The sequence below is a fragment of the Aquarana catesbeiana genome, linkage group LG13, assembly GCF_042186555.1.
Source record: "Aquarana catesbeiana isolate 2022-GZ linkage group LG13, ASM4218655v1, whole genome shotgun sequence".
Lineage (NCBI taxonomy): Eukaryota > Metazoa > Chordata > Amphibia > Anura > Ranidae > Aquarana > Aquarana catesbeiana.
In genome coordinates this window covers 36191010-36204750 of record NC_133336.1, presented here as the reverse complement: position 1 = coordinate 36204750, position 13741 = coordinate 36191010, and the positions used below count along the sequence as shown (strand labels likewise).

Below are 13741 nucleotides of genomic sequence, written 5' to 3'. Positions count from 1 at the left end.
ACCGCACTACTGACCCCTGAACTCTGCCTCACCTAAAACTGACCCCTGAACTCTGCCTTACCTAAAACTGACCCCTGAACTCTGCCTCATTTACTACTGACCCCTGAACTCTGCCTCACTACTGACCCCTGAACTCTGCCTCATTTACTACTGACCCCTGAACTCTGCCTCACCTAAAACTGACCCCTGAACTCTGCCTCACCTAAAACTGACCCCTGAACTCTGCCTCACCTAAAACTGACCCCTGAACTCTGCCTCACTTGCTACTGACCCCTGAAACCTGTACCACTTATTACTGATCTATGCCTCACTACTGACCCCTGAAACCTGTACCACTTATTACTGATCTATGCCTCTACTGACCCCTGAACTCTGCCTCACCTAAAACTGACCCCTGAACTCTGCCTCACCTAAAACTGACCCCTGAACTCTTCCTCACTTGCTACTGACCCCTGAAATCTGTACCATTTATTCCTGAACTCTGCCTCACTACTGACCCCTGAACCCTGGCTCACTCTTACTACTGACCCCTGAACTCTGCCTCACTACTGACCCCTGAACTCTGCATCACTACTAACCCCTGCACTCTGCATCACTTGCACTGACCCCGATCTCTGCCTCACTCACTACTGACCTCTGAACTCTGCCTCATTTACTACTGACCCATGAATACTACCGCACTACTGACCCCTGAACTCTGCCTCACCTAAAACTGACCCCTGAACTCTGCCTTACCTAAAACTGACCCCTGAACTCTGCCTCATTTACTACTGACCCCTGAACTCTGCCTCACTACTGACCCCTGAACTCTGCCTCATTTACTACTGACCCCTGAACTCTGCCTCACCTAAAACTGACCCCTGAACTCTGCCTCACCTAAAACTGACCCCTGAACTCTGCCTCACCTAAAACTGACCCCTGAACTCTGCCTCACTTGCTACTGACCCCTGAAACCTGTACCACTTATTACTGATCTATGCCTCACTACTGACCCCTGAAACCTGTACCAATTATTACTGATCTATGCCTCACTACTGACCCCTGAAACCTGTACCACTTATTACTGATCTTTGCCTCTACTGACCCCTGAACTCTGCCTCACTACTGACCCCTGAACTCTGCCTCACCTAAAACTGACCCCTGAACTCTGCCTCACTTGCTACTGACCCCTGAAATCTGTACCATTTATTCCTGAACTCTGCCTCACTACTGACCCCTGAACCCTGCCTCACTCTTACTACTGACCCCTGAACTCTGCCTCACTACTGACCCCTGAACTCTGCATCACTACTGACCCCTGCACTCTGCATCACTTGCACTGACCCCGATCTCTGCCTCACTCACTACTGACCTCTGAACTCTGCCTCATTTACTACTGACCCATGAATACTACCGCACTACTGACCCCTGAACTCTCCCTCACCTAAAACTGACCCCTGAACTCTGCCTTACCTAAAACTGACCCCTGAACTCTGCCTCATTTACTACTGACCCCTGAACTCTGCCTCATTTACTACTGACCCCTGAACTCTGCCTCACTACTGACCCCTGAACTCTGCCTCATTTACTACTGACCCCTGAACTCTGCCTCATTTACTACTGACCCCTGAACTCTGCCTCACTACTGACCCCTGAACTCTGCCTCATTTACTACTGACCCCTGAACTCTCCCTCACCTAAAACTGACCCCTGAACTCTGCCTCATTTACTACTGACCCCTGAACTCTGCCTCATTTACTACTGACCCCTGAACTCTGCCTCATTTACTACTGACCCCTGAACTCTGCCTCACCTAAAACTGACCCCTGAACTCTGCCTCACCTAAAACTGACCCCTGAACTCTGCCTCACTTGCTACTGACCCCTGAAACCTGTACCACTTATTACTGATCTATGCCTCACTACTGACCCCTGAACTCTATCTCACTTGCTACTGACCCCTGAACTCTGTACCACTTATTACTGATCTCTATCTTACTATGGATCCCTGGACTCTGCACCTGTTTAAGCCATGGACAATATTCAGAGCAATGAAAACCACACCCCATTTTTGCTAGGGTGCGCTGCACGCATCATGCTTTCATTTTCTCAGGCAGGAGGGCCCAATTTATGATCTTGCACACAGGTTCACTGCTTTTAGAAAACACCACCATTGCCAACCTTACTGAGAAGGTGCAAAGAGCACCATAGGCACCATATTGTGTCACTCTTACAATTTGAGACCTGACCCCCCACCCAATATTCCTAATATGCATGGGGTGGTGACAGTGGTTCAGTCTACGAAATGGCTGCTGCTATTATTTAAAATGTAACGGTTATACTTTACATTGCTGCTGTGGATGAAACATTTTTTTATATCTTATAGGCAGACTTATGGTTTCAATTATTTCTTAGAATTTGTGGATATGAGGCTGCAGGGATATGTAACATATTTTCTGTCCAGAACTTTTAGTGTGAGTACAAAAGTTCATGCAGTGCCCTTTGTCGCTGCTTTATGAATTTCTTTACTTAAAAAAAAAAAAAAATTAACACCATGATTCCAGGTAAAGTTCAAATCTCTTTTATTACTTGTCTCGTGAACTTCTCTGAGCCCATCTCTGACTGTTTTTTACACTTCCTGTATTAAATTTTCATGAATACTTTTAGGTCTCTTAGTTACAAGGATCCAAATAGCATACATTTGCTGAAACCTATGCAATTTTTTTATTTTTTTTGCTTTTTATTCAATACCTATTTTGTACACTAGACTGACTAGACTGAAGGTTGGTTACTATGGGTAGGCTTTATCTACACCACCAAAAACTCATTTTGCTGTTGGGAAAATAAATGTCTTCCTTAGTATCATTCAGGGTCCCGTCATATTTATTTCGCATGCGCTTTAGGATGTGATAGAGCAGATATTCTCAACATGTGGTACATGTATTCTCGTGGGCGCATTAGCCAGATTCAAGTGGTACTCCTGCTCATCAGATTTAACTCTGTAGACTAGTAAGCAAAGCTAAACATTCTATATTTTTTACATAAAAATCTAAATTTAGAGCTGAAGCGATTGTTGGGAAACTACTGATACTGTGCCAGTTGCATTGTTGTTTGCTATCTCTGAGGACTACAAGACACCTCCCCCCTTATGTTACAGAGAGAAAGATAGTTCCAACTCCAGGATTTTTTTACCTTTGCAGTCCCCTCCGATACTGCAATGCTTATTAAAGAGTATCCTCATATTTATTGACCACTAAGGATGAGCTCCGGCGTGTTCGCACAGCCCACGTGCAGAGCCCGCCAGGAAGTCGGCACTGCGCTGCGCTAATCACAGGCAGTGAGACCTTTCCCGATCTCTGCAGCCACGCATCGGGACAATGTCTCACTGCCTGTGATTAGCGCAGCACAGTGCCGACTTCCTAGCGGGCTCTGCACGTGGGGTGTGCGAACACACCGAAGCCCTCTGGGTGGTCAATGTACATTGCAAGAAATTTACCAAACTTTGTTGTAGATTCCTGCCTGTTTCTGCTGTTAAGAAAAAAAATTATTTTTTTTTATTCAGCTGTCAAGAGGGAAGCCCATTGACAGCCGATGACTCATCAGTTGTTAAAGTGATTGTACAGGCAGAAGATTTTATTATCTTAATGCATTCTATGCAGTGCTGGGACAAGGCCATTTGGTGCCCAGGGCGAAGATGGCAAACTGCGCCCCCCCCCCCATTTTTCATTCAGATATCCCCGCACAAAGTCAAGGACGTTGTATGAAAACCGGTGGGCGGGAGGTGGTTAAAACGCATTTTTTTTTAACACAAAGTTGTCCATTTATACAATATTTCTAACACATAGCATGTACATACCAAAAATGATACCCCAAAATAGATTCTCCTACTCCTCCTGAGTATGGCAATACCACATGTGTGAGACTTCCACAGCCTGGCCACATACAGAGGCCGAGTACAGCCGAGTATGGCTGAGCATGGCTGGGTATGGCCGAGCATGGCTGGGTATCACCGAGTATTGCAGACTATGACTGGATATAGAAGGGTATGGCTGGGTATCACCGAGTATTGCAGAGTATGGCGGGGTATTGCAGAGTATGGCGGGGTATTGCAGAGTATGGCGGGGTATTGCCGAGTATCACAGGGTATTGCACGGTATTGCAGAGTATTGCAAAGTATTGCGGGGTATTGCAGGATATTGCAGAGCATTGCACAGTATTGTGGGGTATTGCAGAGTATTGCACAGTGTTGCGGAGTATTGCGGGGTATTGCAGAGTATTTCAGGGTATTTACAGTATTGTGGGGTATTGAAGAGTATTGCACAGTGTTGTGGGGTATTGCGGGGTTTTGCAGAGTATGGCGGGGTTTTGCAGAGTATGGCGGGGTTTTGCAGAGTATGGCGGGGTATTGCAGAGTATCACAGAGTATGGCTGGGTATTGCAAAGTATTGCGGGGTATTGCAGAGTATTGTGGGGTATTGCAGAGTATTGCGGGGTATTGCAGAGTATTGCACAGTACTGCACAGTGTTGTGGAGTATTGCAGAGTATTTCGGGGTATTGCAGAGTATTGCACAGTATTGTGGGGTATTGCAGAGTACTGCACAGTGTTGCGGGGTATTGCACAGTATTGCACAGTATTGTGGGGTATTGCAGAGTACTGCACAGTGTTGCGGGGTATTGCAGAGTATTGCGGGGTATTGCAGAGTATTGCGGGGTATTGCAGATGATTGCGGGGTATTGCACAGTATTCTGGGGCATTGCAGAGTATTGTGGGGCATTGCAGAGCATTAGGGATGGCTGAATGTCACTGAGCAGCGCTGTGGGCACTACATATCCAGCCCACAGCACTGCGAGAGGGGAATTCTGGGAGGACATCATAGTACGTCCTCCCGGAGTTAAGCAACCAACCTGTAGCCGTCATTCGGCTATGGGTCGGTTGTTAAGTGGTTAAACAGCAGTGGTGGTCACTGGTCATTAACCTCGCCTCAGCCTCCTCCCCTCCCCCAATCCAGCCATTTATTAAAAAACAGATTAATAAATGGCTGGATTGGGGGAGAGGAGGAGGCTGAGGCGAGGTTAATGACCAGTGACCACCATTGCTGATGATCTGAGTCAGAACACTGGCAGTGGCACACACTGGCACTGCAATCGTCTACCTTCGCTTCCTTCCAGATTGAATCCAGCAGCAGCTACTAGAGCCAGCCAGGCAGCCAGCCAGCCAGGCAGGCAGCAGCTCCTCAGCTCGGCTCGCTCCTTGAGGTGACAGCGCGCCGACACAGCTCCCCCCTCCCTGCGCGCCGACACAGCTCCCGCCTCCCTGCGCGCCGACACAGCTCCCGCCTCCCTGCGCGCCGACACAGCTCCCGCCTCCCTGCGCTCCTCTGTATCCTCCCACCTCGCCTCCGGCCGTGCGTGACGTCACGGCGCTGGCAGGGACTACGAGACTCCTCCATAGGGGAGTAAACTGTCTGTAACAGTGTAGTTGTGTGCTGAGGGAAGGGAGGATGCAGGAGCGCACAAAGGCAATTTGTACAGTGCCGCTGGGCGCTGTAAATGCACTTGACTGTAGACAGTAGTTATACTATTGTACACACTGGAGGGCGGCGGCCGTGGCAGAACGTCACCTGCAGGCTGCGCCCCCCCACTTATAGCAAATGGTACCGCCCAGGGCACGTGCCCCTTCCGCCCCTGCCTTGTACCGGCCCTGATTCTATGCATTAAGATAAAAAAACACCTGTGTACAGCAGTCCCCCTAATACTTACCTGAGGTCCCTCTAGATCCAGCGATGTTGTAGGATTGTCTTGGCTGCCAGAGACTCCCCTCCTCGTTGGCTGAGACAGCAGCACGGCACTAGGGATGAGCCAGATGTTCGACTCGGGTGTTCACCTGTTTGCTCGAATAGCGAACAATTTGGGGTGTTTGCTGCAAATTCGAAAGCAGCAGAACATCCTTTAAAAGTCTATGGGAGAAATCAAAAGTGCTAATTTTAAAGGCTTATATGCATGGTATTGTCATAAAAAGTGATTGGGGAGTCCTGCCCCAGGGGACATGTATCAATGCAAAAAAAAGTTTTAAAAACGTCTGCTTTTTCGTGAGCAGTGATTTTAATAATGCTTAAAGTAAAACAGTAAAAGTGAAATATTCCTTTAAATTTCGTACCTGGGGGGTGTCTATAGTATGCCTGTAAAGTGGCGCATTTTTCCCGTGTTTAGAACAGTCCCTGCACAAAATGACATTTCTAAAGGAAAAAAACGTCATTACTCGCGGCTATAATGAATTGTCGGGTCCCAGTAATACAGATAAGTCATTGAAAAAAACGGCATGGGATCCCCCCCAGTCCAATACCAGGCCCTTTGGGTCTGGTATGAACATTAAGGGGAACCCCCAAACCAAATTTTTTTTTAAAAATTGCATGGGGGTCCCCCAAATTCCATACCAGGCCCTTCAGGTCTGGTATGGATATTAAGGGGAACCCTGCACCAATTTTTCTTTAAAAAATGGCGTAGGGGTCCCCCACAAAATCCATACCAGACCCTTAAGGTCTGGTATGGATTTTAAGGGGAAACCTGTGCCAAAATGAAAAACAAATGGCGTGGGGGTCCCCCCAAAAATCCATACAAGACCCTTATCCAAACACGCATATTGGATATTAAGGGAAACCCTGCACCAATTTTTCTTTAAAAAATGGCATAGGGGTCCCCCACAAAATCCATACCAGACCCTTAAGGTCTGGTATGGATTTTAAGGGGAAACCCCTGCCAAAATGAAAAACAAATGGCGTGGGGATCCCCCCAAAAATCCTTACGAGACCCTTATCCAAACACGCAACCTCCTTAACCGTACCAGGCCACATGTCCTCAACATGGGGCGGTTGCTTCGGGGTAGCCCCCCCAAAGCACTTTGTCCCCATGTTGATGGGGACAAGGGCCTCATCCCCACAACCCTTGCCTGGTGGTTGTGGGTGTCTGCGTGCAGGGGGCTTATCGGAATCTGGAAGCCCCCTTTAACAAGGGGACCCCCAGATCCCCCCCCCCCCTGTTTGAAATGGTAAAGGGTATGTTGTACCTGTACCATTTCACAAAAAAAGTGTAAACATTTTTAAAAAAAACAAGACACACCTTGGGACAAGTCCTTTATTAAAAAATAAAAAAGTCCATTCATCTTCTTCCATGGCTCCGCCGACGCACAGTTCTTTTATGAGTGAAGGTAGGGCCACACGGGGACTTCCCAATGGCTTCCCCGTAGCGTCAGAGGGGGCGGGGGCACCCGTTTACGTACTCAGGTGGTCCTGCCCCCTCTGACACCACGGGGAAGCCATTGGGAAGTCCCCATGCATCAGAGGGGGGTGGGGTCACCCAGGTACATCACCGTGTGGCCCCGCCCTCAGTTATAAAAGAACTGTCATCGGCCTTGAAGCGTCATACGGCGGGTGCCTCCCATGGAGGCGGATCTTTTTTATTTTATTTTTCGGTCTGTCGGCGGAGCCATAGAAGAAGATGAATGGACTTCGTGGGACATTTTTACTTTTTAATATAGGACTTGTCCCAAGGTATGTCTTGTTTTTTTTAACATTTTGACACTTTTTTTGTGAAATGGTACGGATACAATGTACCCGTTACCCTTTCAAACAGGGGGGGCCGGGACCTGGGGGTCCCCTTGTTAAAGGGGGCTTCCACATTCCAATAAGCCCCGTGCCCGCAGACCCCCACAACTACCGGGCAAGGGTTGTGGGGATGAGGCCCTTCTCCCCATCAACATGGGGACAAGGTGCTTTGGGAGGCTACCCCAAAGCACCCTCCCCATGCTGAGGGCATGTGGCCTGGTATGGTTCAGGAGGGGGGGCGCTCTCTCATCCCCCCCTCTTTTCCTGCCTGCCAGGTTGTGTGCTCAGATAAGGGTCTGGTATGGATTTTGAGGGGGACCCCTATGCCATTTAAAAAAAAAAAATTGGTGCAGGGTTCCCCTTAATATCCATACCAGACCTGAAGGGCCTGGTAATGGACTGGGGGGATCCCATGCTGTTTTTTTTTTTTTAATTTTGGTTCGGGGTTCCCCTTAATATTCATACCAGATCCAAAGGGCCTGGTAATGGACTGGGTGGGTCCCATGCTGTTTTTTTTCAATGACTTTTATCTGTATTGCTGGGTCCCGACAATTCATTATAGAGGCGAGTAGTTTTAAATGTCTTTTTTTCCTTTAGAAATGTCATTTTGTGCAGGGACTGTTCTAAACTATTAAATATTTCACTTCTATTGTTCACTTTTAAGCATTATTAAAATCACTGCTTCCAAAAAAACGGACATTTTTAAAACCTTTTTTTGCATTGATACATGTCCCCTGGGGCAGGACCCAGGTCCCCAAACACTTTTTATGACAATAACTTGCATATTAACCCTTAAAATTAGCACTTTTGATTTTTTACGTTCGTGTCCCATAGACTTTAACGGTGTTAGTGTGTTTGAATGAATTTTTTGCTTGTTCGCATGTTCTGCTGTGAACCGAACCAGGGGGTGTTCGGCTCATCTCTACACGGCACCACTGGCTCCCGCTGCTGTCAAAGTCAGTCAGCCAATGAGGAGAGAAAGGGGGCAGGGCCAGGCTGCAGCTCCGTGTCTGAGTGGACGCAGGGAGCTGTGGCTCGGCACGGGTGCCCCCATAGAAAGATGCTTGCTGTGGGGGCACTCAACAGGAGGGAGGGACCAGCACCGAAGAGGAACCCGAGAAGAGGAGGATCAGGGTTGCTCTGTACAAATCTACTGCATAGAGCAGGTAAGTAGAACATTTTATGTTTTAACTAAAAAAAAAGAGCCTTTACAATTACTTTAAGGACGTGTAGCCAGCTTCCCGGCCCACTCCTTAAAGTGGTTGTAAACCCACATGAAAAAAAAAAGACCTGCAAGAGCAAGGCATAATGAGCTAGTATGCATAGCATACTAGCTCATTATGTAATACTCACCTGAGATCGAAAGCCCCCGCTGCGGTGCCCGTACACAGCAACAGTGACATTTCTCCCCAGAGTTACTTCCAGGTATCGCGGCTCCAGCGCTGTGATTGGCCAGAGCTGCGATGACGTCACTCCCGCGCATGCGGGTGGAAGCCGCCGATAACGGCACACTCACTGAAGTGAACGCCACGTACATGCCATTGCTTCAGTTTGCTTCAGTGCACATGTGCTGATGACATCGGCACATGCAAATACAGGGGATGTCTCCTAAACCGTGCAGGTTTAGGAGATATCCAGGGGTAGCTACAGGTAAGCCTTATTATAGGCTTACCTGTAGCAAAAAGTGGATTGTAAGGGTTTACAACCACTTTAACAAACTGCTATTCACTGTGCCCAAAGCTCTGCCCAATCAGGGCTCAGAATGCACTGTGCAGTGCATTGCATTGTTTACACCCGCCGAACGCTCTACAAATTCGGGTGTTGTTCGGGGCCGAATTTCTGCTGGGCCAGAACCGTTCGCCCAACTCTATCAACAGGTATTCTTCTGTATTTGCAGGGTCTTTACAAGGGTACAATGCAGGTAAATGTACATATATTGCAGAGATCTACTGCCTATATCTTTTATTTTGCCTTGACATATGCTTTAAGCTGTGAAAGGGCCTCATTTATCAAACTGTTTGGGAGGAAGAATATTTCTGTTTTAATGCACCGCAAAGAGCATCTAAAGTACTGTCCATCATTTGCTACTGAACTGCTGCTGTGAAGCTCTGTGACGCCCGCTGTGGCGCATGTAAAAACTGCGGCTTGTGACAGTTTAAGCAAGTTTTCCATAAGGCACAGTGCAAGGTATTAGACAAGTAAGTCTTCACCTCTTACAGTCTGTAATGGAAAACCGCAGGTCATCTGTGACCCGGGGCTTTAAAACACTGAAGGGTAAATGGACTCTGAAGCAAACACTGATTGGTTTCCATGGCTTCCATGAATATATGCACCTGAGCTTTGTAAGTAACGCCGAGACGCTTAATTACCTATTCTATTACCGCAAAACCCATTGGTGTGACTTAATGAATGATTCATAACGTCTTAATAAAATAGAGAAAGTACATTGGGCAATCACAATCGAGCTCTCTTATCCGCAATTAAAGTTTCGGAATGGATAGTTTCTACCGGAGATAATTCTGGAAGGTGAAATGGCAGTAAAGTCGGAGTATAAATCTGCACGAAGATCTATCTTACTACTGCCTGAAAACGTCCTTAAGCGTGAAAAGCTGTTATTAATCTTCCCTAGGTTCATGCTGAGCCCGGGATTATTTGCAGTTTTATAGGTTCACAAACAAGCTGAGAGTCTGACCTTTTGTTATCCAGATGTAAAGAAAATGATATGATTCATCTATCATCTCCATAAAATATCTGAGATGCACTAGAACAGAGCACATTTCATTTATTAAAGACCCCCCCCAAAGTTCACCGGATGGAGCCCGCTGTTAGTATCATAGACAAAATACAAACATAAGTCTAAGGATTACCTCCTACAAAGAGCCTTCCATTTTCATCGGAGCCCGGAAACAATAAACGATGGCGCGTATGTGATTAAAATAATTGCAAGTTGGAGGGCCTGTAACGAACAAGATAAAGGACGATTTATAGCTTCAATGCAGGATTCCTTTTTATAAAAACAATAATTAACTCCAGAACCCCAGCTGTAGTGTTTATATACCATAGACACAGTTGGAAGCCGTTAGAGTCGTGCAGAGTAAATCCTTGCAAAATAGGCGCAATTTGCTAATTTATATGCAGAATATATGAGTATTACAGGGTGGCTACTGTAAATTATGAACAGCTGAGGTACGTAATCTACAGTAGACGGCTTGTACATGATCTAAATACGGCACCTACCAAGCGGAATCTGCACAGGAAATACTCAACTGCTGTTATAAGTCAAATATTAACACAAATGAGACTTGCACAAGCCAGTAAAAAAAAATAAAAATACCGTATTTATCGGCGTATAACACGCACATTCATTTTAAGAGGGAATTTTCAGGGGAAAAAAATTAATTTTAAATAAGGAACTTTGAAGCAAAATAAGGGTCAGTGCCCATCTGCAGCCTCACCATTGCCATCAATACAGCCTTATCAATGCCCATCTGCAGCCTCATCAGTCCACATCAATGCAGCCTCACCATTGTCATCTATGCAGCAGCCTCACCATTGCCATCTATGCAGCAGCCTCACCATTGCCATCTATGCAGCAGCCTCACCATTGCCATCAATGCAGCAGCCTCACCATTGCCATCAATGCAGCAGCCTCACCATTGCCATCAGTGCACCCTGATCGATGCCCATCTGCAGCCTAGAGGGGACAGGGAGGGGGGCGGGAGGAGCCCCGACAGATTACATACAGTGAGAATCTCCTATGATAGACAGAACAGTGGTCCAATGGCAGCCCAGGAGACGGGACTTCCCATTACAGAGGCCACCAAGTAAACAGGAGATTCTCACTGTATATAATCTGATGGCGCTCGTCCCGCCCCCCTCCCTGTCTTCTACAAGGCAGCTAAAATTGAAGTATTGGCATATAACACGCACACACTATATGTACCCGATTTGTTATACGCCAATAAATACAGTAATAACATTACAAATGGAGCATGCAAGATTCACAAAACAGAAAAAAAAAATAATAGTGTGAACTGTAAAATTTTAACCACTTCAGCCCCGGAAGATTTGACTGCTGAATGACCAGGCCATTTTTTGCGATTCGGCACTGCGTCGCTTTAACTAAAAATTGCGCGGTCGCGCGACTCTGCACCCAAACAAAATTGACGTTCTTTTTTTCCCCACAAATAGAGCTTTCTTTTGTTCTTATTTGATCGCCTCTGCAGTTTTTATTTTTTGCGCTATAAACAAAAAAAAAGCGACAATTTTGAAAAAAACCCCCACAATATTTTTTACTTTTTGTTATAATAAATATCCCCATTTTTTTATAAAAAAAAGCTATTTTTTTCTCAGTTTAGGCCATAAAGACACGGATGAGTGAGTTTGGGTTGGATCCATAGACACACTCCTAAACCTTGTGGACAGCCTTCCCAGAAGAGTTGAAGCTGTTATAGCTGGAAAGGGTGGGACAACTCAATATAGAACCCTATGGACTAAGACTGGGATGTCATTACAGTTCACTTGTGTGTAAAAGCAGGCGTCCAAATACTTTTGACAATTTAGTGTATATCTTAAAGAGCTTGCAGACCAACTCCATATTTTTTTTTAAAAGCTTCAATATTGAACCCTACGGACTAATGCCCCGTACACACGTACCATAGAGACACTCCTAAACTTTGTGGGCAGCCTTCCCAGAAGACTTGAAGCTGTTATAGCTGCAAAGGTTGGACCAACGGACTATTGCCCCGTACACATGGTCCGAATTTGATCAGACATTCCAACAACAAAATCCTAGGATTTTTTCCGATGGATGTTGGCTCAAACTTGTCTTGCATACACACAAAGTTGTCGGAAAATCCGATCGTTCTGAACGCGGTGACGTAAAACACGTATGTCGGGACTATAAACGGGGCAGTAGCCAATAGTGTTCATCTCTTTATTTATTCTGAGCATGCGTGGCACTTTGTCTGTCGGATTTGTGTACACAACGGATTTTGTTGTCGGAAATTTTTATATCCTGCTCTCAAACTTTGTGTGTCGGAAAATCCGATGGAAAATGTGTGATGGAGCCTACACACGGTCGGAATTTCTGACAACAAGGTCCTATCACACATTTCCTGTCGGAAAATCCAACCGTGTGTACGGGGCATAAGACTGGGATGCCATTAAAGTTTGTGTGCGTGTAAAGACGGGTGTCCCAATACTTTTGACAATAAATAAATAATAATAAAGTGTAAAGTGACAGGTCAACTTTACTTTGTTTTTCCTTCGTCGGTTTTCTTTAATGCCAAAATCTTTATATATAACATGTTACAAAATGTGCTACTTTCTGCTCAAAATATTTCACCTTAACTACCTCTGCATGCCTAAATGAAAGACAGTAATAGAGCAGAAGAGATTTATTGTATAATAATATTCCAGTTATTCTTATTTTACCTTTTTTGCAGGTGAATTCCATTGTGGATTTGAAGATGGGAATATCTGCCTATTTACTCAAGATGATGCTGACATCTTTGACTGGACAAAGCAAAGTGCTACCACAAGGCACACAAGGTATACGCCAAACACCGGACCCACCACAGATGCCGGAGGATCCAAACAAGGTATATATATATATTATACACCATGTTAATAAATGATATTTGTTAATCTAATGTATATTTCTTAAAGGATGGACATACCTGTTACAGTGTGAACCTTGTTGGAGTAACGGGTATTTACATTGCATTACATTATCATTCTTTATTTTGAAACTACAATGACAATTCCGTCTATTATTGTCTTGGAATGTTTTATTACCTTATTGTTTGCTCATGAAAACATTCAATAAAAATGTATTGATAAACAAAAAAAAGCTATTTCAATATATTCCCAAAAGTAGTATTCATTCAAAAAAGATCTTCCTGGAAAACCTTGTGACATACACTATATTACCAAAAGTATTGGGACACCTGCCTTTACACGCACATGAAATTTAATGGCATCCCAGTCTTAGTCTGTAGGGTTCAATATTGAGTTGGCCTTCCCTTTGCAGCTATAACAGCTTCAACTCTTCTGGGAAGGCTGTCCACAAGGTTTAGGAGTGTGTCTATGGGAATAGAATTCTTCCAGAAGCACATTTGTGAGGTCAGGCAATGATGTGGTAGAGAAGACCTGGCTTA

At 45.6% G+C, this 13741-nt stretch overlaps 1 protein-coding gene across 2 annotated transcripts in view; it reads left to right on the top strand.

Moving 5' to 3' along the window:
- MDGA2 (MAM domain containing glycosylphosphatidylinositol anchor 2) overlaps window positions 1–13741 on the top strand; it is a 1144403-nt gene that overhangs the window by 1082445 nt on the left and 48217 nt on the right. For both annotated transcript variants that reach the window (XM_073609471.1, XM_073609469.1), the window contains exon 13: window positions 13028–13183. In XM_073609471.1, coding sequence (XP_073465572.1) covers window positions 13028–13183 — 156 coding nt within the window. The remainder of the gene's footprint in view (window positions 1–13027; window positions 13184–13741) is intronic.